This window comes from Bos mutus, chromosome 26, assembly GCF_027580195.1.
Source record: "Bos mutus isolate GX-2022 chromosome 26, NWIPB_WYAK_1.1, whole genome shotgun sequence".
In the NCBI taxonomy this organism is placed as follows: domain Eukaryota; kingdom Metazoa; phylum Chordata; class Mammalia; order Artiodactyla; family Bovidae; genus Bos; species Bos mutus.
The window spans coordinates 9,729,877-9,746,050 of record NC_091642.1 but is presented as its reverse complement, the minus strand read 5'-3'; the positions used below and the strand labels follow the sequence as shown (position 1 = coordinate 9,746,050).

Sequence of the window (16,174 nt, the reverse complement as noted above, 5' to 3'; positions counted from 1 at the left end):
CTCCCGCGGCCGGGCGGGTCCCCAGCTCGGCAGTTTGCGGGAACTTTCCCGGGCGCTCGCGCGCCAGCCCCGCGCGGGTTCCTCTGTGCGAAGCCTCTTTTTGGTTTTAAGGTCCCGAGTGGCGGCGGAAAGCCGCGAGAAGCGGATACGTGGGGAGCGGAGACCGGGAAACAGAGCCCCGCGAGCGGGCGGACCCACACGCGCGCCGCCCCGCCTGCTCGCCCGCGCCCACGAGCCCCGCCGCGCCCGCCCTGCCCCGCCGCAGGCGGTCCCCGGTTCGCCCGCTTGCCCCCCCGCCGCCCGCACCGCCCCCCCGCCATCCGGTCGGCCCCCCTCCCGGGCGCTGTGCCCGTCCCCAAGGCGGCTCGTCACCGCCGCGAGGCCAATGGGCTGGGCCGCGCGGCCGCGCGCACTCGCTCGTCCCGAGTCCCTCCCGCGCTCTGCCCGGAGCCGCTCTCCGGCCCTCGCCCAGCCCGCTGCCGCCGCCGCCGCCGTCGGAGTCGCCATGCAGCCCCCGCGCGCCCCGTTCCTCCGCCGCCGACGCCGCCGCTGCTGCTGCTGCTGCTGCTGCTCGCCGCGCCCGCCTCGGCGCAGCCGGCCCGGGCCGGACGCTCGGCGCCGGGCGCCGCCGGGTGTCCCGAGCGCTGCGACCCCACGCGCTGCGCCCCACCGCCGGGATCCTGCGAGGGCGGCCGCGTCCGCGACGCGTGTGGCTGCTGCGAGGTGTGCGGCGCGCCCGAGGGGGCCGAGTGCGGCCTGCAAGAGGGCCCCTGCGGCGAGGGGCTGCAGTGCGTGGTGCCCTTCGGGGTGCCCGCCTCGGCCACGGTGCGGCGGCGAGCGCAATCTGGCCTCTGCGTGTGCGCCAGCAACGAGCCGGTGTGCGGCAGCGACGCCAAAACCTACACCAACCTGTGCCAGCTGCGCGCCGCCAGCCGTCGCTCCGAGCGGCTGCATCAGCCGCCGGTCATCGTCCTGCAGCGCGGCGCCTGCGGCCAAGGTACCGGCGCTCCGGGAGCTCCCGGGTCGCGACATCCCGTCCCCGAGGGACGGACGGGCCGGGAGAAGGGCCGCGAAGCTTTGTTGGGTCTTCCGGGGGCACCCACTGGCTGGGAGAGGAGGGCATCGACCCCCGGGGTGGCAGCGATCCGCGGACTCCCTCGGAACCGAGCTTTGCGCCCAGCCCAAGGTCGTTCCGCGCGTGGCGGTCCCTGGCCCTGGTCTATCCCGAAGCCCACCCCACCCCCTCCCGGGGGAACCCGGTGCCGGGGCCTCCGGCCCAAGGCCGCCTGCTGGTTGCCCCGCGGGGAACCACACCGTGCCAGGGCCTGGGGGACAAACAAGACGGGAATGTGGGCATAAAGAGGGTTGAGAAGTTCGGGGCTGGAAAAGGTGCTCAGTGCTGAGTGAGCCCCGGGGTTGGGACCACAAAGTCTCATTTCTGTGGCCTTCCATTCCTTCGCTTCATCCGCGCCCCCCTCCCGCCTCCCTAAAGATGAACAGGGTTCATGTTTCACATTAGCGATCTCCTGGTTGAAAAGTTTTAACTTTTTATTTGAAAGAGGTAGCCATGCCCTTGAGGCTCCCCAGTTTCTCCCCGCCCCAGGGTTTCCCGGTCAAGCACCGGTTTAAGGAGGTGTAGCGGGCACTGATGCCAGCGTCGCTTCCTGGGTTTTGAGCCAACCGCACAAAAATGAAAGTGGCTCGATTTGAATAAGCTGAGCCTGGATCAGGGGAAAGGCAGAGGCAAGGGTGAGGGGAGCGCGTTAGGGGTGAGGGAAAAGTGTAGCCCTTTCCCTCCTGAAGCATCTTTTCTGAATCAGTAAGACCCGTCCTGGCCGGGGAGTTGGGGGTGGGGGGAGCGAAGGGTGGAGCCATCCCTCTAACTCTCTCGCGGGACCTTCCCGAAGGTTGCTTCTCTCCAGTCCCGGAGACCATATGGAAAAACAATGCTGAGTTCAGCTCCGGCCAATCCAGCGGTGTGGGGACGGGCCAGCCCTGCTTGGCAGGGCACTTGCCCTCAGCCTGAAGGCTTCCTCCTCATCGCGGGCAGTGCATGGAGATGGGAAGAGGGGAGCCCAGCACCGGGCAGCTGGGCTAGGTTTTCTTGGTAGGCAAACGGTCTAGGACCAACCGGAGGCCTGGCACAGGCTGACGGGCCTGGGGAGGAGGGTGCCAGAGCCCTACAGGTAAAACGCAGAACCTCTGCCCTCAGAAAACAGCCTAGTTAGAGGGTGGAGGAGACCTATTCCAGAGAGAAGTGAACCTGCCCAGTCTGGGTGTGGGCACCACAATGATGTGTATTGGGTGCCCATTCGGTGCCCCAGTCCCTGGGCTAGGTGTGTTACACGTGTGACCACACTCGGCCTTCACAGCCTCAAGAGGAGGGAAGTCATTTCCATTTAACAGGTGGAACAACTAAGGATGAATTATATGTCCAAGGTCACTCAGCTGGAATTTGAACCCAGACAGCCTTATTCAGAAGCAACCCAATGCTTTACCTGGCTGGGGGAACGGACGCTGGGGAGGGTAAAGGAAGTTTTGGGAGGCCCCAAACTGCATCCCAAGTGGAGTGGGGGGTGCAGGCTGAGCCCAGCCTTGTTTGGTGAGTAGATTGGTGTGGCTGGGGAGACATCGGGGTGACCCAGGCTGGTGGCGCAGAGTCCCAGGGCCAGAGAGGACGGGCTGGGTTGTATTCCTGAGCCAGGCAGCTCACAACAAAACAAAACAAAAAAGCTGGATAGGACGAAGCTAGCGGTGGAAAGCAGACCACACCAGGGTGCAGAGACATGATGCATGCCATAATTTGGGTGTGAGGTGATTACTTTAAAAAAGCACATTGCATGTTTTTTTTTGTCAAAAACAAGCCAGCTGTTACTGTTTGTAGTGTCACGGCACAGGATCCTGAATAACTGGCACTATTGGAGCCCCAGATTGATTGCCAGCGAGGTGGAGTCACTTAGCAAGTTTTGGAGTTGGCGGAGTCATTAAGAGTCACCGTGTGTGTATGTACGGAGAACAGGTCGTCTGCTGCTGGCCAGCAAGCCCGCAGCAGGCTCTGGGGAGAGCCAGAGAGGGGACGGCCCCGGGAGGACGAGCGTGGTGAGAGGAGAGAGAGACAGAGGGTGCAGAGCGGTTCTCCCCTGTCCTTCTTTCTTTCTGCAAATATTTACTGAGCTCCAGCGTGCATCCAGCACTGTGTGTGTGTGTGTGTGTGTGTGTGTCTGCTGGACAAATGGGAGGCACCTGGCAGATGCGTGTGTGGGGAGGATGTTGAATGAACAAATGAATGGAAGACGAAACCAGAGGTACTGGAGATCCATGGCCACCCAGCCCTTCCTTCCTCAATGAAAGGTTTTGCTTTTGCTGCCCTTCTCTGCTCCCCACCCCTCCCTGCCACCCCTCCATCCTTGCATCCAGCCCGCTGCCCTTGACTTTCCAGAGGTACCTCTGAGGACCGGAGCCTGGCTTCATTCAGTCGAAGCCTTGCCCACAAGCAGGTCACCTGAAGTCATTGTTCAGCGCGGTGCACTGGCCGCCGGCTCTGGCTCCGAGGCTTGGCCGGAGCGTTCCTTTAGCCGGAGTGGCCGTGGGAGGTCTTTTGGAGGAGGCCCCGCCATTGGATTGGCAGCCTGGAGTTGGAGCGAGCCACGTGAGGATGTGGGGAAGGAGCTCCCTGGGCAGGAGCGGCTCTGCCAGTCCTGGGATCACAAGGAAGGTTTGACTGGGGCAGAGACAGAGAGGGCAGGGCAGGCAGGGGGGGCTCGTGAGCAGCCCGTGGGAGTCTCGGCGGATCTTTGAATGGTGGGATGTGTCCCCATTCAAAAGAGAGCATTTAAAAAATATATATATATATATATTAAATTTATTTATTTTTAATTGGAGGCTAATTACTTCACAATATTGTAGTGGTTTTTGCCATACATTGACATGAATCAGCCATGGGTGTACATGTGTTCCCCATCCTGAACTCCCTCCCACCTCCTTCCCCATCTCATCCCTCGGGGTCATCCCAGTGCACCAGCCCTGAGGGCCCTGAAAAGGGAGTGCTTTCGTTTGTGTGCTGTTTCACAAAGACTTCAGAGAGGGTCTCTAATCATGGTTCTGGAAATGAGGGCACATCGTCGATTTCAGAAATCAATGCTGCTGTCAAAGTTTGGCTGGGAAAGTGTACAGTTATACCAGAGATTAGAGAGCCGGTGTCTTCCACCAGGAACTGATTGGATTAGTTTAAAGCAGAAACCCTACACTGGTCAGGGGATTACAAAAAAAAGAAGAAAGGGATTGCAAATAATAATAATCTGATAATAAGGGCTAATATATATATTTCGTGCTTGTTCTGTGCCAGCCCTGTGCCAACCCATTTGATCCTCCCAGCAGTCCCATGAGGAGTGTGCTGTCATCCTCCCGGGGTGACAGCTGGGAGACAGAGTCGCAGAGCTGTGCCTTGCCCAGGACTTGAACCCGTGCATCTGGTCCACAGCCCATTCATAATCACTCTGTGCTGTTGACAGAGAAACCGAGATTATAAGCCAACCCCAGCTAAACCGAAGCAAATAGCTGGAATAAACAGAGCTCCAGATGGCTGTGGCCTTGAGATGAAGCACAGGACACGTCACATCGCTCGCTCCACCAGCACAGCAGCTGGAGGACATGGTTACCCCCAGATGCCATTAAGGCAGCTCTTGCCGGAAAAAAAAAAAAAAGCAAAAAAGCACAGGGGGAGCTGTACTAGAGATATTTCCAAACCAGAGCCTTGGGCCCCAGACTGTTCTTAGGCAGAGAAAGGCTTCTTTGGATTCCCAGACATTGCAAAAAACTAGCCAGGCTCTCTGACCGGTCTCTGCTGAAAAACGGACAGGAAGCCAGGAAAGAGGCCCAAAAAAGACTCCCCAAGTATCAGAAGCCTAATCTTTTTTCTCCTCCTCGTACACAGTCCAGGAATGCACCCCACCCCTGCCTCAAACAGCAGCCCCGAGCCCAGAGGTCTTGAAGCCCAGGGACTCCCCATCTTGGTTCCACCCAAGGCCTGACAAGGAAGGGATTCTGGTGGAGGCTGGCCACGCATTCCTGGTGAAGAGCCACCACCGGCTTAGAAGTAATTTATAAGGGCTTTGCTCACTCTGGTTGGTTATCTTCTTTGGCTCTCTGTTGGTCTTGCTGTGCTGTGCTTAGTCGCTTGGTCGTGTCCAGCTCTTTGCGACTCCTTGGACTTCTCTGCCCCCAAGGCTCCTCTGTCCTTGAGGATTCTCAAGGCAAGCATACTGGAGTGGGTTGCCGTACTGTCTTCCCGGGGATCTTCCCAACCCAGGGATCAAACCCAGTTCTCCCTCACCGCAGGCAGATTCTTTACCGGCTGAGCCACCAAAGAGTTAAAATATTAAGGTTTCATAAAATTGGTAAGCCAAGTGTCTAGAAGCCAAGCGTTTGAGTAACTTCTTCAAGAATTATTTCTTTTCCTTAAGTTATTGAGAGTTAAAGCCAGGGTTGGCGTTGATGCCTGTAGCCCATCTTGGGCCTGGGGGCCTTGTTCTGCAGCTTTGTGCCAGCGGCTGCTATTCCCCCGTGACCACTGTGGAGACATGTCTAGACACAGGAGGTGAGCTGCATTGAGCCTGGTGGTCCTCCCTGTGCCCCAGGGGCTCTGAAGCTGGGCTGCAGGTGTCCTCTGGAGCAAGATCCCTCCTGGGTCTTTTCTCTTTCCTTCCCCATCTTCTCTGCTATTAAAAAGAAAGAAAATTAATGTCAACAGAGAAACTGTGACGTGTAGCCATCCCAAATGCTTTTCTGAAAGGCTTCCATTGAAGAGGCATGTCTATTGCTGCTGGAAGGGCTCAGATTTCAGCTTTTAGAATTAATGACATGAGTTCTAAGTTCATTCAGAGCATTTATTGAACACCTACTGTGTACTCAGAGGGTCCAGGTAAAAGGACCCTCTACCTGGTAAGTAAGGTAAGTAAGGCTGGGTAGTCCATGATGTCAAGGAATTTGTAGTAGGTTGTATCACACCCAGCTTAAGGAGTCTGATCAGTTCAGTTCAGTTGCTCAGTTGTGTCCAACTCTTTGCAACCCCATAGACTGTAGCACGCCAGGCTTCCCTGTCCATCACCAACTCCCAGAGTTTGCTCAAACTCATGTCCATTGAGTCGATGATGCCATTCAACCATCTCATCCTCTGTCAACCCATTCTCCTCCTGCCTTCAGCCTTTCCCAGCATCAGGGACTTTTCTAATGAGTCAGTTTTTCGTATCAGATGGCCAAAGAATTGGAACTTCAGCTTCAGCATCAGTCTAATGAATATTCAGGAGTGCTTTCCTTGAGGATTGACTGGTTTGATCTCCTCGCTGTCCAAGGGACTCTCAAGAGTCTTCTCTGGCACCACAGTTCAAAAGTATCAGTTCTTCAGTGCTCAGCTTTCTTTATGGTTCAACTCTCACATCCATACATGACTACTGGAAAAACCATAGCTTTGACTAGATGGACCTATGTCGGTAAAGTGATGTCTTTGCTTTTTAATGTGTTGTCTAGGTTTGTCATAGCTTTTCTTTCAAGGAGCAAGCATCTTTTAATTTTATGGCTGCAGTCACCATCTGCAGTGATTTTGGAGTCCAAGAAAATAAAGTCTGTCACTGTTTCCATTGTTTCCCCATCTATTTCCCATGAAGTGATGGGACTGGATGCCATGATCTTAATTTTTTCAATGTTGAGTTTCAGGCCAGCTTTTTCACTCTCCTCTTTCAGTTTCATCAAGAGGCTCTTCAGTTCCTCTTCACTTTCTGCCATACGGATGGTGTCATCTGCATATCTGAGGTTATTGATATTTCTCCCAGCAATCTTGATTCCAGCTTGCGCTTCCTCCAGCCTGGCATTTCACATGACGTACTCTGCATGTAAGTTAAATAAGCAGGGTGACAATATACAGCCTTGACGTACTCCTTTCCCAATTTGGAACCAGTCTGTTATTCCATGTCTGGTTCTAACTGTTGCTTCTTGACCTGCATACAGATTTCTCAGGAGGCAGGTCAGGTGGTCTGGTATTCACATCTCTTGAAGAATTTTCCACAGTTTGTTGTGATCCACACGGTCAAAGACTTTAGCATAGTCAATGAAGCAGACGTAGATGTTTTTCTGGAACTCTCTTGAGTCAGACCACCACTTTCTAAGGGGATGACGTCTCTTACGTGACAGACTCTCTCAGTTTCAGTTTCTTCATCAGTAAAATCATAATAAAAATAATGGTGCATACATACCTATGTCATAGGATTGTTGGAAGATGGAAGCAGCTAATTATATGAACTCAGTGCTTAGAACCGTACCCAGTGCATTACTAGAACTGGATCCGTGTTAGTGGTCATAATCAGCATCAGCATCATTTTCATGGAGCTAGCCAATGAGGAGCCAGCTCAGTGGAGGTAGTGCTGTCATGATGTCTTCCTGGGGATAAGGTGGGAGGCATCACAGAGGATGAGGGTGACGCCAGCCCTGTGTCCTGGAGGCTGACTTGGGGTTTGCTAACAAATATGTTAGGAAAGCTTCTCTGGACAGAAGGACTCAGACGCCACCTTGCCTGTCACCCTTTGAATCCCCAGTCACGGTCTGCATCATCTAGGAAGCTTGTGATTTCTCTGGACTGAAGAGCTGCTTGTCTGGAACACCTGGGATTTTCCAAATGTCATCTGGTTCACCCTTCCTCGGGTTTGTGATGCCCAGGACAGAGCAGTACATAGAAACCCTGAGACCCTCTTGATTGATGCTCCATTTGTTTTCCATGCTTCAGGAATTCCTTACGAGGAAAGATTTGTCGCAAAATTGAGAGTCCATGGGTGGCCTATTATTTTAGATCCCCTGGACAAATTGTCATGTCAGCACTTGCCATAAAAGCAGTCCTACCCAGCGTCATGTGACAGCAGCTGGGCCCTCATCAGGAGGTAATTATATCTCCTTGGGCACATGGTGGTTTCAGAGGGCACATTGTTGTGGCTGGAATTTTCGATAGTTTTCAAATTTAAATAAGCTCTGTCTTAATGAGTCAGAGCCTTGTGCAATATTTTCAAACCTCAGGAAACATCTTTCTCATTAGTTGTGCAATCTGATCTCGAGAAGAAGACGGTAGGCCTGTGTGCCTGATGAATTTTTTTCCCTCCAAGTCTGGCAAGATCTGCAGTAGAGTTCCCTTGCACACAGTCTCAGGCGAGATTTGACTTGGTCATCCAACAGTTGAGTCATCTTACACCCCGTGACTAGGAGAGCCCTCTCTTTGTTGCCAGTATTCCAAGTGGTCGTCACCACTTGGTGGGGATGGATGGACACAGAGGGTTTTGCCAGCTGGGGTTGCCCAGGCCAATGGCTGCCAACTGGATACAGAGGAGCAAAGGCTCAGCACTCGGCAGTCACAAGTGCTTCTCTCTGGCAGAGACTGAGCTAGCCTGGGGGAGAGGGGAGAAGGGTCGGTGTTCTCCTGGACAGCCAGGTGCTGGGCAGCAGCACTGGACGGAACCATGACCAGGAGAGCGCCCACTGCCGGGTACTTCCTGGGAGCTGGATGCTGTGCTCTTGGTATCATGGGCCCACCTCCTGCGTCCCTCATCGCCACCCAGGGAGAGAGCACTGTTATCTCACTGTCCAACTGAGGAGTAGATGAGGCTCCGAAGTGAGTAATAACTCTCAAGGGCTACTCAGGAGAGGGAGGTGGAGCCAGAATTTGAACCCAAGTCTGCCTCATTTCCCAACTATTCTTGAGACATCTTTGACTCAAGCGTTACTTAGAAGCATGTTATTTAATCTCCAAACCCTTGGGGATTTTCCAGCTCGCCTTCTGTTATTGATTTCTGGTTCAGTTCCTCTGTGGTCTAAGAACATACTCTGTGTGATTTCTGTTCTTTTAAATTGGTTAGGATGTATTCTTTGGTCCAGAACCTGGTGTCTCTTGGTGAATGGTCCGTGTGAACGGCAGAATTTTCTGGTGTTGTTGGATGGAATGTTTTGTAAACATCATTTAGGTCTAGTGGATTGATAATGCCATTTGGGTCAACTGCATCCTTACTCATTTTCTGCCTACTTGGTCTATTGGTTCATGAAAGATAGGTGTTAATGTCTCCGGGGTCTATTCTGGAGCTCAGAACTGCTGTCTCCTAGGGCTGTCTCCTCCATCCTCTGACGAGTACAACTGTGTGCACACACCTTCCACGACCCCTCTCTAACCACATCAACTCTCCACCTTCATGTTTTCTGGGATCCTGTGGACAAAGACCCCTCCTTTCCTGCAGAGACGCTGTTGACTGGTCAGAACCACCAGTTGGCTTGTGGACAGAATCCCAGAGCTCGAAATCTGAGTGTGGAAGGTTTCTCGAAGGTCCCATAGCCCAACCCTTCACCTAAGAGAGAGGCACTCAAAGGGAACATGACTCTCACAAGCTGCTTAGCTCACTGGGGCAGGAGGGTTGGTGGGCTGGTGTGGGTTCCACACTGGAGCCCTTCGCTCCTCAGCTGTCCCTTCCTGCTAAAGCAGGGGGCTGTTTGGGAGAGGCTGGGGTCCACACACACCATTTCCATGAGGCAAGGAGACAGTGGGCACTTTCATTTAGTCTCTCATTACTGCTGCTGCTGCTGCTAAGTCGCTTCAGTCGTGTCCGACTCTGTGTGACCCCAGAGATGGCAGCTCACCAGGCTCCCCCGTCCCTGGGATTCTTCAGGCAAGAACACTGGAGTGGGTTGCCATTTCCTTCTCCAATGCATGAAAGTGAAAAAATAAAGTGAAGTCGCTCAGTCGTGTCCGACTCCTAGCGATCCCATGGACTGCAGCCCACCAGGCCCCTCCATCCATGGGATTTTCCAGGCAAGAGTACAAAATGATGCTAAAGAAAGCTTCCTCCACCCCCACCAAAAATAATCTGCTTGGATTGGAAGATGATCAAAAGGCTATCCATATAATGACTGACTTCTCCTCTCAAGAGTTCTAAGCACCTATTAATGCCCTTGAACCGTAATTACAGTCCTCCTGCTAAAAAGAAAAAAGTCAGTATAAATATCATAGTGGACATGCCAGATAAGTCAGGGCTGAGATGCTTCAATATCTTTTCACTGTGGTTTGATTTTCTTTGGGACAAATATACCAAGATTTTCCTCTCTCAGTATAAAGGCTCTTTTTAATTTATCTTCACCATGCTGCCTAGACATCATGGGAAATGCTTTGATGGCATATTACAGTATACCAGTTTTTGAAAATTATACTTTAATCACATCAAAAAAATAAATAAAAAAGATCTAGGATTCCACCGTTATTCCAGCAGCTTCATTGTTTCTGTCCTGAGTGTTATCACCGTTTGCTTAGCTAGTCCTTTTTATGTTCATTTGGGCTGTGTTTTCCCCAAACCAAACATTTTTTGTGTTTATGGCTTTCTGTATCTGGTTATTCTTTAGGGATAGATACTAAAAAGCACAGTGACTGGATTAAAGGGTGACAGTTTTTATGGCCCATGGTGTACGTTGCCAAATTATTTTCCAGGGGATTGTAGCCATATTTGTTACCATTGGCTATAGAATTAACCATCTCCTAAGTTACTGAAAGCTGCGGCAACCAGGAAGAAACTGTCCCCAAAGAAATCCATCAGGATAAATGGAATACAATGGTACTAAACCACTCTACTCCATCAATAAATTACCTGGTATGTCTGTACGTGACTTTTATTCTCAGGTCGACTGCTTTTAGGAGATAAATAACGTTTGAGGTATTAAAAATGAGAACTTTTAAAATTTGATTTTACCTGCTGAACGTGAAAGAAAAGAAAGTGAAGTTGTCCGACTCTTAGCGACCCCATGGCCTGTAGCCCACCAGGCTCCTCCATACATGGAATCTTCCAGGCAAGAGGACTGGAGTGGGTTGCCATTCCCTTTTCCAGGGGATCTTCCTGACCCAGGGATCGAACCCTGGTCTCGAATGTCGCAGGCAGACACTTTACTGTCTGAGCCTCCGGGGCTGTCTGACCTAATGGGGACTGTGTGGCCCAATGTTTGTGTTTTGCCTGTGGGGCCAGGACCAGCAGGGGGCTGTGAAAGCCCAAGGTCACAAACCAGGCTGTGACAGAGGCTGAGTGCCTGGACGCCCAGCCCAGGGCTCTCTGCTCTCAGTCTCCCGGATGCCGACTCAGTTCAGGATGCAGAAGGAGGCCAGACTGTTTGTGCTTGTTTGGAAAAATGAACAATATGTTTACTGGAATGTTTGGTTACACATAGACCAAAATACAACAGAAGCTGCATATGTAAAATACAATTTTCCAGTAGCCACAATAAAGAAGTAAAAAGAAACTGACTTTCCCCCTTTTTTTATGCAGTTCTACTGAGATATTATTCGCCTACCATAAAATTCACCCCTTTAAAGCAGACAGATCAGTGTATTTACCGACTAGTGCCAACTGTCATCACTGTGTAATCCTAGAATACTTTCATCACTCCGAAAAGCAACCCAGTACCCATTAGCCGTCACTCCATACTTCCCAGAATTCTGCCCTCGGATCCATGAATCTGCTTTCTGTCTCTATGGATTACCGTGTTCTGGACATTTCATATAAATGGAATCATACATCTGTGGTCCTTTGTAACTACCTTTTCTCACTGACTGTAATATTTTCAGGGTTCATCCATCTTGTGGGTGTCCGTGCTTCACCTTGTTTTATGACCAAATAATATTCTGTTGTGTGAATATAGGAAGGCCAGACTTTTATTTTATCCCCTCTTCCTGATTAGGGTTTCCCTAATCCCAGCCCCAAATGTCACTTTGAAAGTCTAGACAGCCGAGGCGGCCCAGAAGAAGCTGGAACACAGGCTGCAGGAAGCCAAGATGGAAAATAAGAATACTCTATAAGGATGGGAATTACGTACTGAAAGGGAAAGATCAGGAAATACACTTTTCATATATATTAGGTCGTATAATTTTTTCAGGAGCTGGAAAGGATGTTGGAAATGGTTTAGTCATCCCCCTCGTCTTACTGATGAGGTAACTGAGGCCCAGAGAAGGGAAGTGGCTCGTCTTGGGTCTTAAGACCCACTTTTTACTTCTCACTTGAGCCAAAGATTTCTTCTGAGTTGTGTCTCAGTTTTACAAGTTCCCCTCCTCTTAACCGGAGGACGGTTTACTGTTTAGCCGCTAAGTCATGTCCAACTCTTTGAGACCCCCTTTGTTGCCTGCCAGGCTCCTCTGTCTGTGGGATTTCCCAGGCAAGAGTACTGGAGTGGGTTACCATGCCCTCCTCCAGGGGATCTTCCTGATCCAGGGATTGAACTTGCATCTCCTGCTTGGCAGGTGGATTCTTTACCACGGAGTCACCTGGGAAGCTCGAGGATACTGCCTATCAGCAAATGGGCAGAAGGGGTACCTCTCTTGATGGTCCCTACCCGGATGGAGGGTCTTGGTTCACCATCACATCCTTTTCCTCACACTTTCCCATCTTCTAACCCCAAGCACCGGGCCCACCCCTCTCCACCAGGACCTGCAGGAGGATGGCTGCTGACAGCTCAGGAGCGTGTCCCAGGCCCTTCATCGACAGACTGGTCACCTCCAAGCCTGCTGCTTGAGGCTGGAGGCTTCTCGGAAGCCTGAACTGCCTTGGCCACTTCAGACACAACAAGCAGGAGGAGCTGGAGCAGGAAAAGAACCGGGCTGAGAAATCTGGGAAGGTCAAGACCGGAGCCAGATGCTTATCAGGAGGAAAGTTAATAGTGTTTTTGTGAGCTGAGCAGTCAGCCATTTCCCCAAAGATAATAATAGACACATCATGCTGGGTGTTCAGGAGACTTCTGAAAAAAGAAATCGTGTGGTGGAATGGATTGGAAACTCTTTTTTTTTTTTCCCCTAATATGTCAAACAGGTCAGGAAAAAAAAAAAAACTATGAAAGGCAACAATACCCAACAAACCCAAGCATTCAGTATGGGTATGCAAGCGAGGACTTTTTTCTTTTTCGCCAGTGAGACTGAAAAGCGATTATCAATGACAGGCACCTTTAAACATAGACGCTTTGTTCTGGAAAAGGCCTTTTACCTTTTACCAGTAAAGTTGAAACTGCAGAGAACTGGGCCTTGCTTATAGCTGACTGGCCAGCTGGCCGGGCGCCCCCTGAAAGCCGTTCCTCCTCCTTGGGGGAGGCTGTCTTAGACTTGTTTGGGTTGTCTCTCTCCTCCTTTACTTCACCTGCCCGAGTCTTTTCCAGCATCATCGGTGGCAGCCTTGGCCCAGCCCCTACAAACAGGCACTCTCTCAGGGCACATGGAGGTGGGGGACGAGTTTGCAGTCTGAGGTCTGGCGTCAGGCAAGCTTTTCCCACTCTGAGCCGTCTGGGAGACTGTGCCGGAAAGCCAGGAGCTGCCAGACCTTGAAAGTGCCAGTGTGGACTGGAAATCGAGGCCAGGCTCCCCGGCTCCGCCCGGTCTTCCTCCTTTATTCAGTAGGAGCCGAAAAATGGGTCACACGTAACTCTCCTCCATTTTGCTTTTTTATTTCTCTGCAAAAGAGAGAGTGTAGTGGTCCTCCATCCAATTGTGAATTAAAAAAAACAAACAAACACAAAAAACAGTTGCTACCTGTGAATATTCAGATTTTTGCCACAAGAATGGGGCTGAGGGCCTTTGGCCCTGGGACCCTGGGTTCCAAAGCTGTGTCTTTTTTCTGTTGCGTGCTTCCTGACGTTTGCAGACAGTGGCCCTGATGATGTACAGGATTTCCGGGTGGATTTTAGACCTCAGTCGGCCACCTCGGCCTCAGTCAAATGATGCTTCTGTCTCCCTCCTGTGCATTTTCCCTGCAGGGCTCAGAGAAACCTAGCTGCACGGGCCCCTCTGCCCTGGAATTTGCAGCCACAGCACTGATTAGAATGGGGGTCTGATTTCCTGGAATGTGCAAGGTCTCACTTCTGTCTCTGCTGCCTCCACGCTCCAGACCAGCACGGGGCCAGACTCCGCATTGGAGCCATGGCTGACACATGTCCTTGGAATCTAATGGAGCGGGGCAGACAGAATGCAGTCGCTCAAACTGAAAACATGGAGAAAATGAGTCTGGCAAGGCATCTTTGCCACCTTCGCTAGGTGATGCTTTTTTCTTCTCCTCCAGGCAAGTGCTCTGCCAAAAAGGAGGCCCCATCCTCTTTGCGGACTTCCCAGGTAGCTCAGCGGTAAAGAATCTACCTGCCAATGCAGGAGACACAGGTTCAACCCCTGGTCCAGGAGGATCCCCTGGAGAAGGAAATGGCAACCCACTCCAGTATTCTTGCCTGGGACATCCCATGGATGGAGGAGTCTGGTGGGCTACAGTTCATGGGGTTGCAAAGAGTCAGTTATGACTCAGCAACTAAACAACAATCCCCTTTTCACATCCCAGGTCATTATCCATTAGGAACCTGTTTAAGTCAGTGTCTCTCCTGACCCTCAGGGGGAAGGTAGTCCAAGGTCAGTGGAAGAGGAGGAGGCGTCCTGAGCTCCTCTGGTGCCCTGGCTCCTTTACCTGCTGCCTGCCTGCTGTTCCTTCTCCCCCTCAGCTGCCAGTCCTTCTCCTCCTGTGCCCCTCGAGGTAACGCTCAATCCATCGTGCACCCTCACAAAGAGAGCTTTGCTCAGTGAGAAAAGCATCCTTGTGCCTCCCCGGGATGTGGACCAGCCGCTCTCCCAGCTGTGCGGTGTCAGGTTACTTAACCGCCTGCCTCCTGGTGCGGCTCCACGCGCCTACATACCTGGTCCAGCTGGGGCCCTGGGTGCCCACACTCCGCCAGAGGTGTGGAGGCCCGCCATCCAAAGTCCTGATGTGGGGGGTGGCGTGGCAGGGCTCGCCGCTCACGGTAAAGCTCAGTCTTTCAGCTTCTGTCTCTTCACGGTGCCGGCGGCTCGCCTTGGCCTGCAGCCCTCTCCCTCTCTCGGGTCTGTTCTGGCTCCGTCAGGAGCTGGGGGGCCTTTGGCTCAGGGCAGTATGATGCCCGACATCCCTGTCCCCCACCCCTACCCAGCCTTGCCAGGATTCACTTGGCTTCGTGGTAAAGGTTCTGAGCAGTGAGTGGAACCGGACGGGTGAGACTGGGCCGCTGGGCCCATGTGGATGGTGTGCGAGTGATAATTTCCTCCTGGGGATGAGGGGCCCTCTCTCACTTGGGCCTGGATTTATTTACCAAGCAAGTAACCTCTTTGTAGTTACTTTTAATCTTGCCCTACTAGGGACAAAGAAATGTTCACATGTGACCCTGGGACCCTCTATAGATGAATAAGGGGACAGCCTTGGGCATACACCTGCTGGCAATACATTCCGAGGGGTCACTGGTTTCTAGGCCTGAATCTAGGCTGGTTCTTGGAAGATGGGGGCTCCAGAGACTGGCCTCCTATGGGGCACACCCTCTTGGGGTACTTTGACTGTGGGAGGGTGGCTGACAGGTGAGGAGTGCATCCCAGACCCCTTATTCAACTGAGCTGTTTCTAAGGCTATTTAAACTTTCCCTGACACCCACTGCAAGCCTGCTGTGCTTGCTCCTTTATTTACCGTTTCTGAGCCTATGGGAGACTGGCTGGCTGTGCCTGCTGGTGGCCAAGAGAAATTTCCCAAGGCTTCCGGGCAGACAGCAGTGGTGGGTCCAAGCTGGCATCTCAGGGGTAATTACTCCTCCTGGTCCTTCCAATGAAAATGGAAAGGTTTTCCAACCTCTGTACAATGCATTTGTACCCTTGCCTTAATAAGAACTTTGATTACTTATGCCCAGGTACTCTCAAGGAAGAGAGGGCTGGACCCAAAGTGCTCCGGGGACTGCGTCGAGTGCAGGAGAGCCAGCCGTGCAGGACGGTGGCTGCCCTGACTGGTCTGCCACAGCCCCTTGGCGAGTAGACCCTGGACGAATCCAGCCATCATTTTGTCTGAGTTCCTTTCTCCCTATTTTGTCCTTTCCCCTTTGTTGGTGTTAACTCACTGAGTCGTGTCTCACTTTGTGACTCCAGGGACTGCAGCATGCCAGGCTTCCCTGTCCTTCACTATCTCTGCTCAGACTCATGTCCATGGAGTCGGTGATGCCATCCAACCATCTCATCCTCTGTTGTCCCCTTCTCCTCCTGCCTTCAGTCTTTCCCAGCAGCACCAGGGTCTTTTCCAATGAGTTGGTTCTTTGCCTCAGGTGGCCAAAGAATTGGAGCTTCAGATCCAGCATCAGTCCTTCCAAT

At 52.2% G+C, this 16,174-nt stretch overlaps 1 protein-coding gene across 1 annotated transcript in view; it reads left to right on the top strand.

Annotated features, from left to right (window-relative positions):
- Nucleotides 1-370: 370 nt before the first annotated feature.
- HTRA1 (HtrA serine peptidase 1) overlaps nt 371-16,174 on the top strand; it is a 57,744-nt gene continuing 41,940 nt past the window's right edge. Inside the window, 2 exon segments of the mRNA XM_005890165.3 lie at nt 371-527; nt 530-997. Coding sequence (XP_005890227.2) covers nt 386-527; nt 530-997 — 610 coding nt within the window. The 5' untranslated portion in view covers nt 371-385.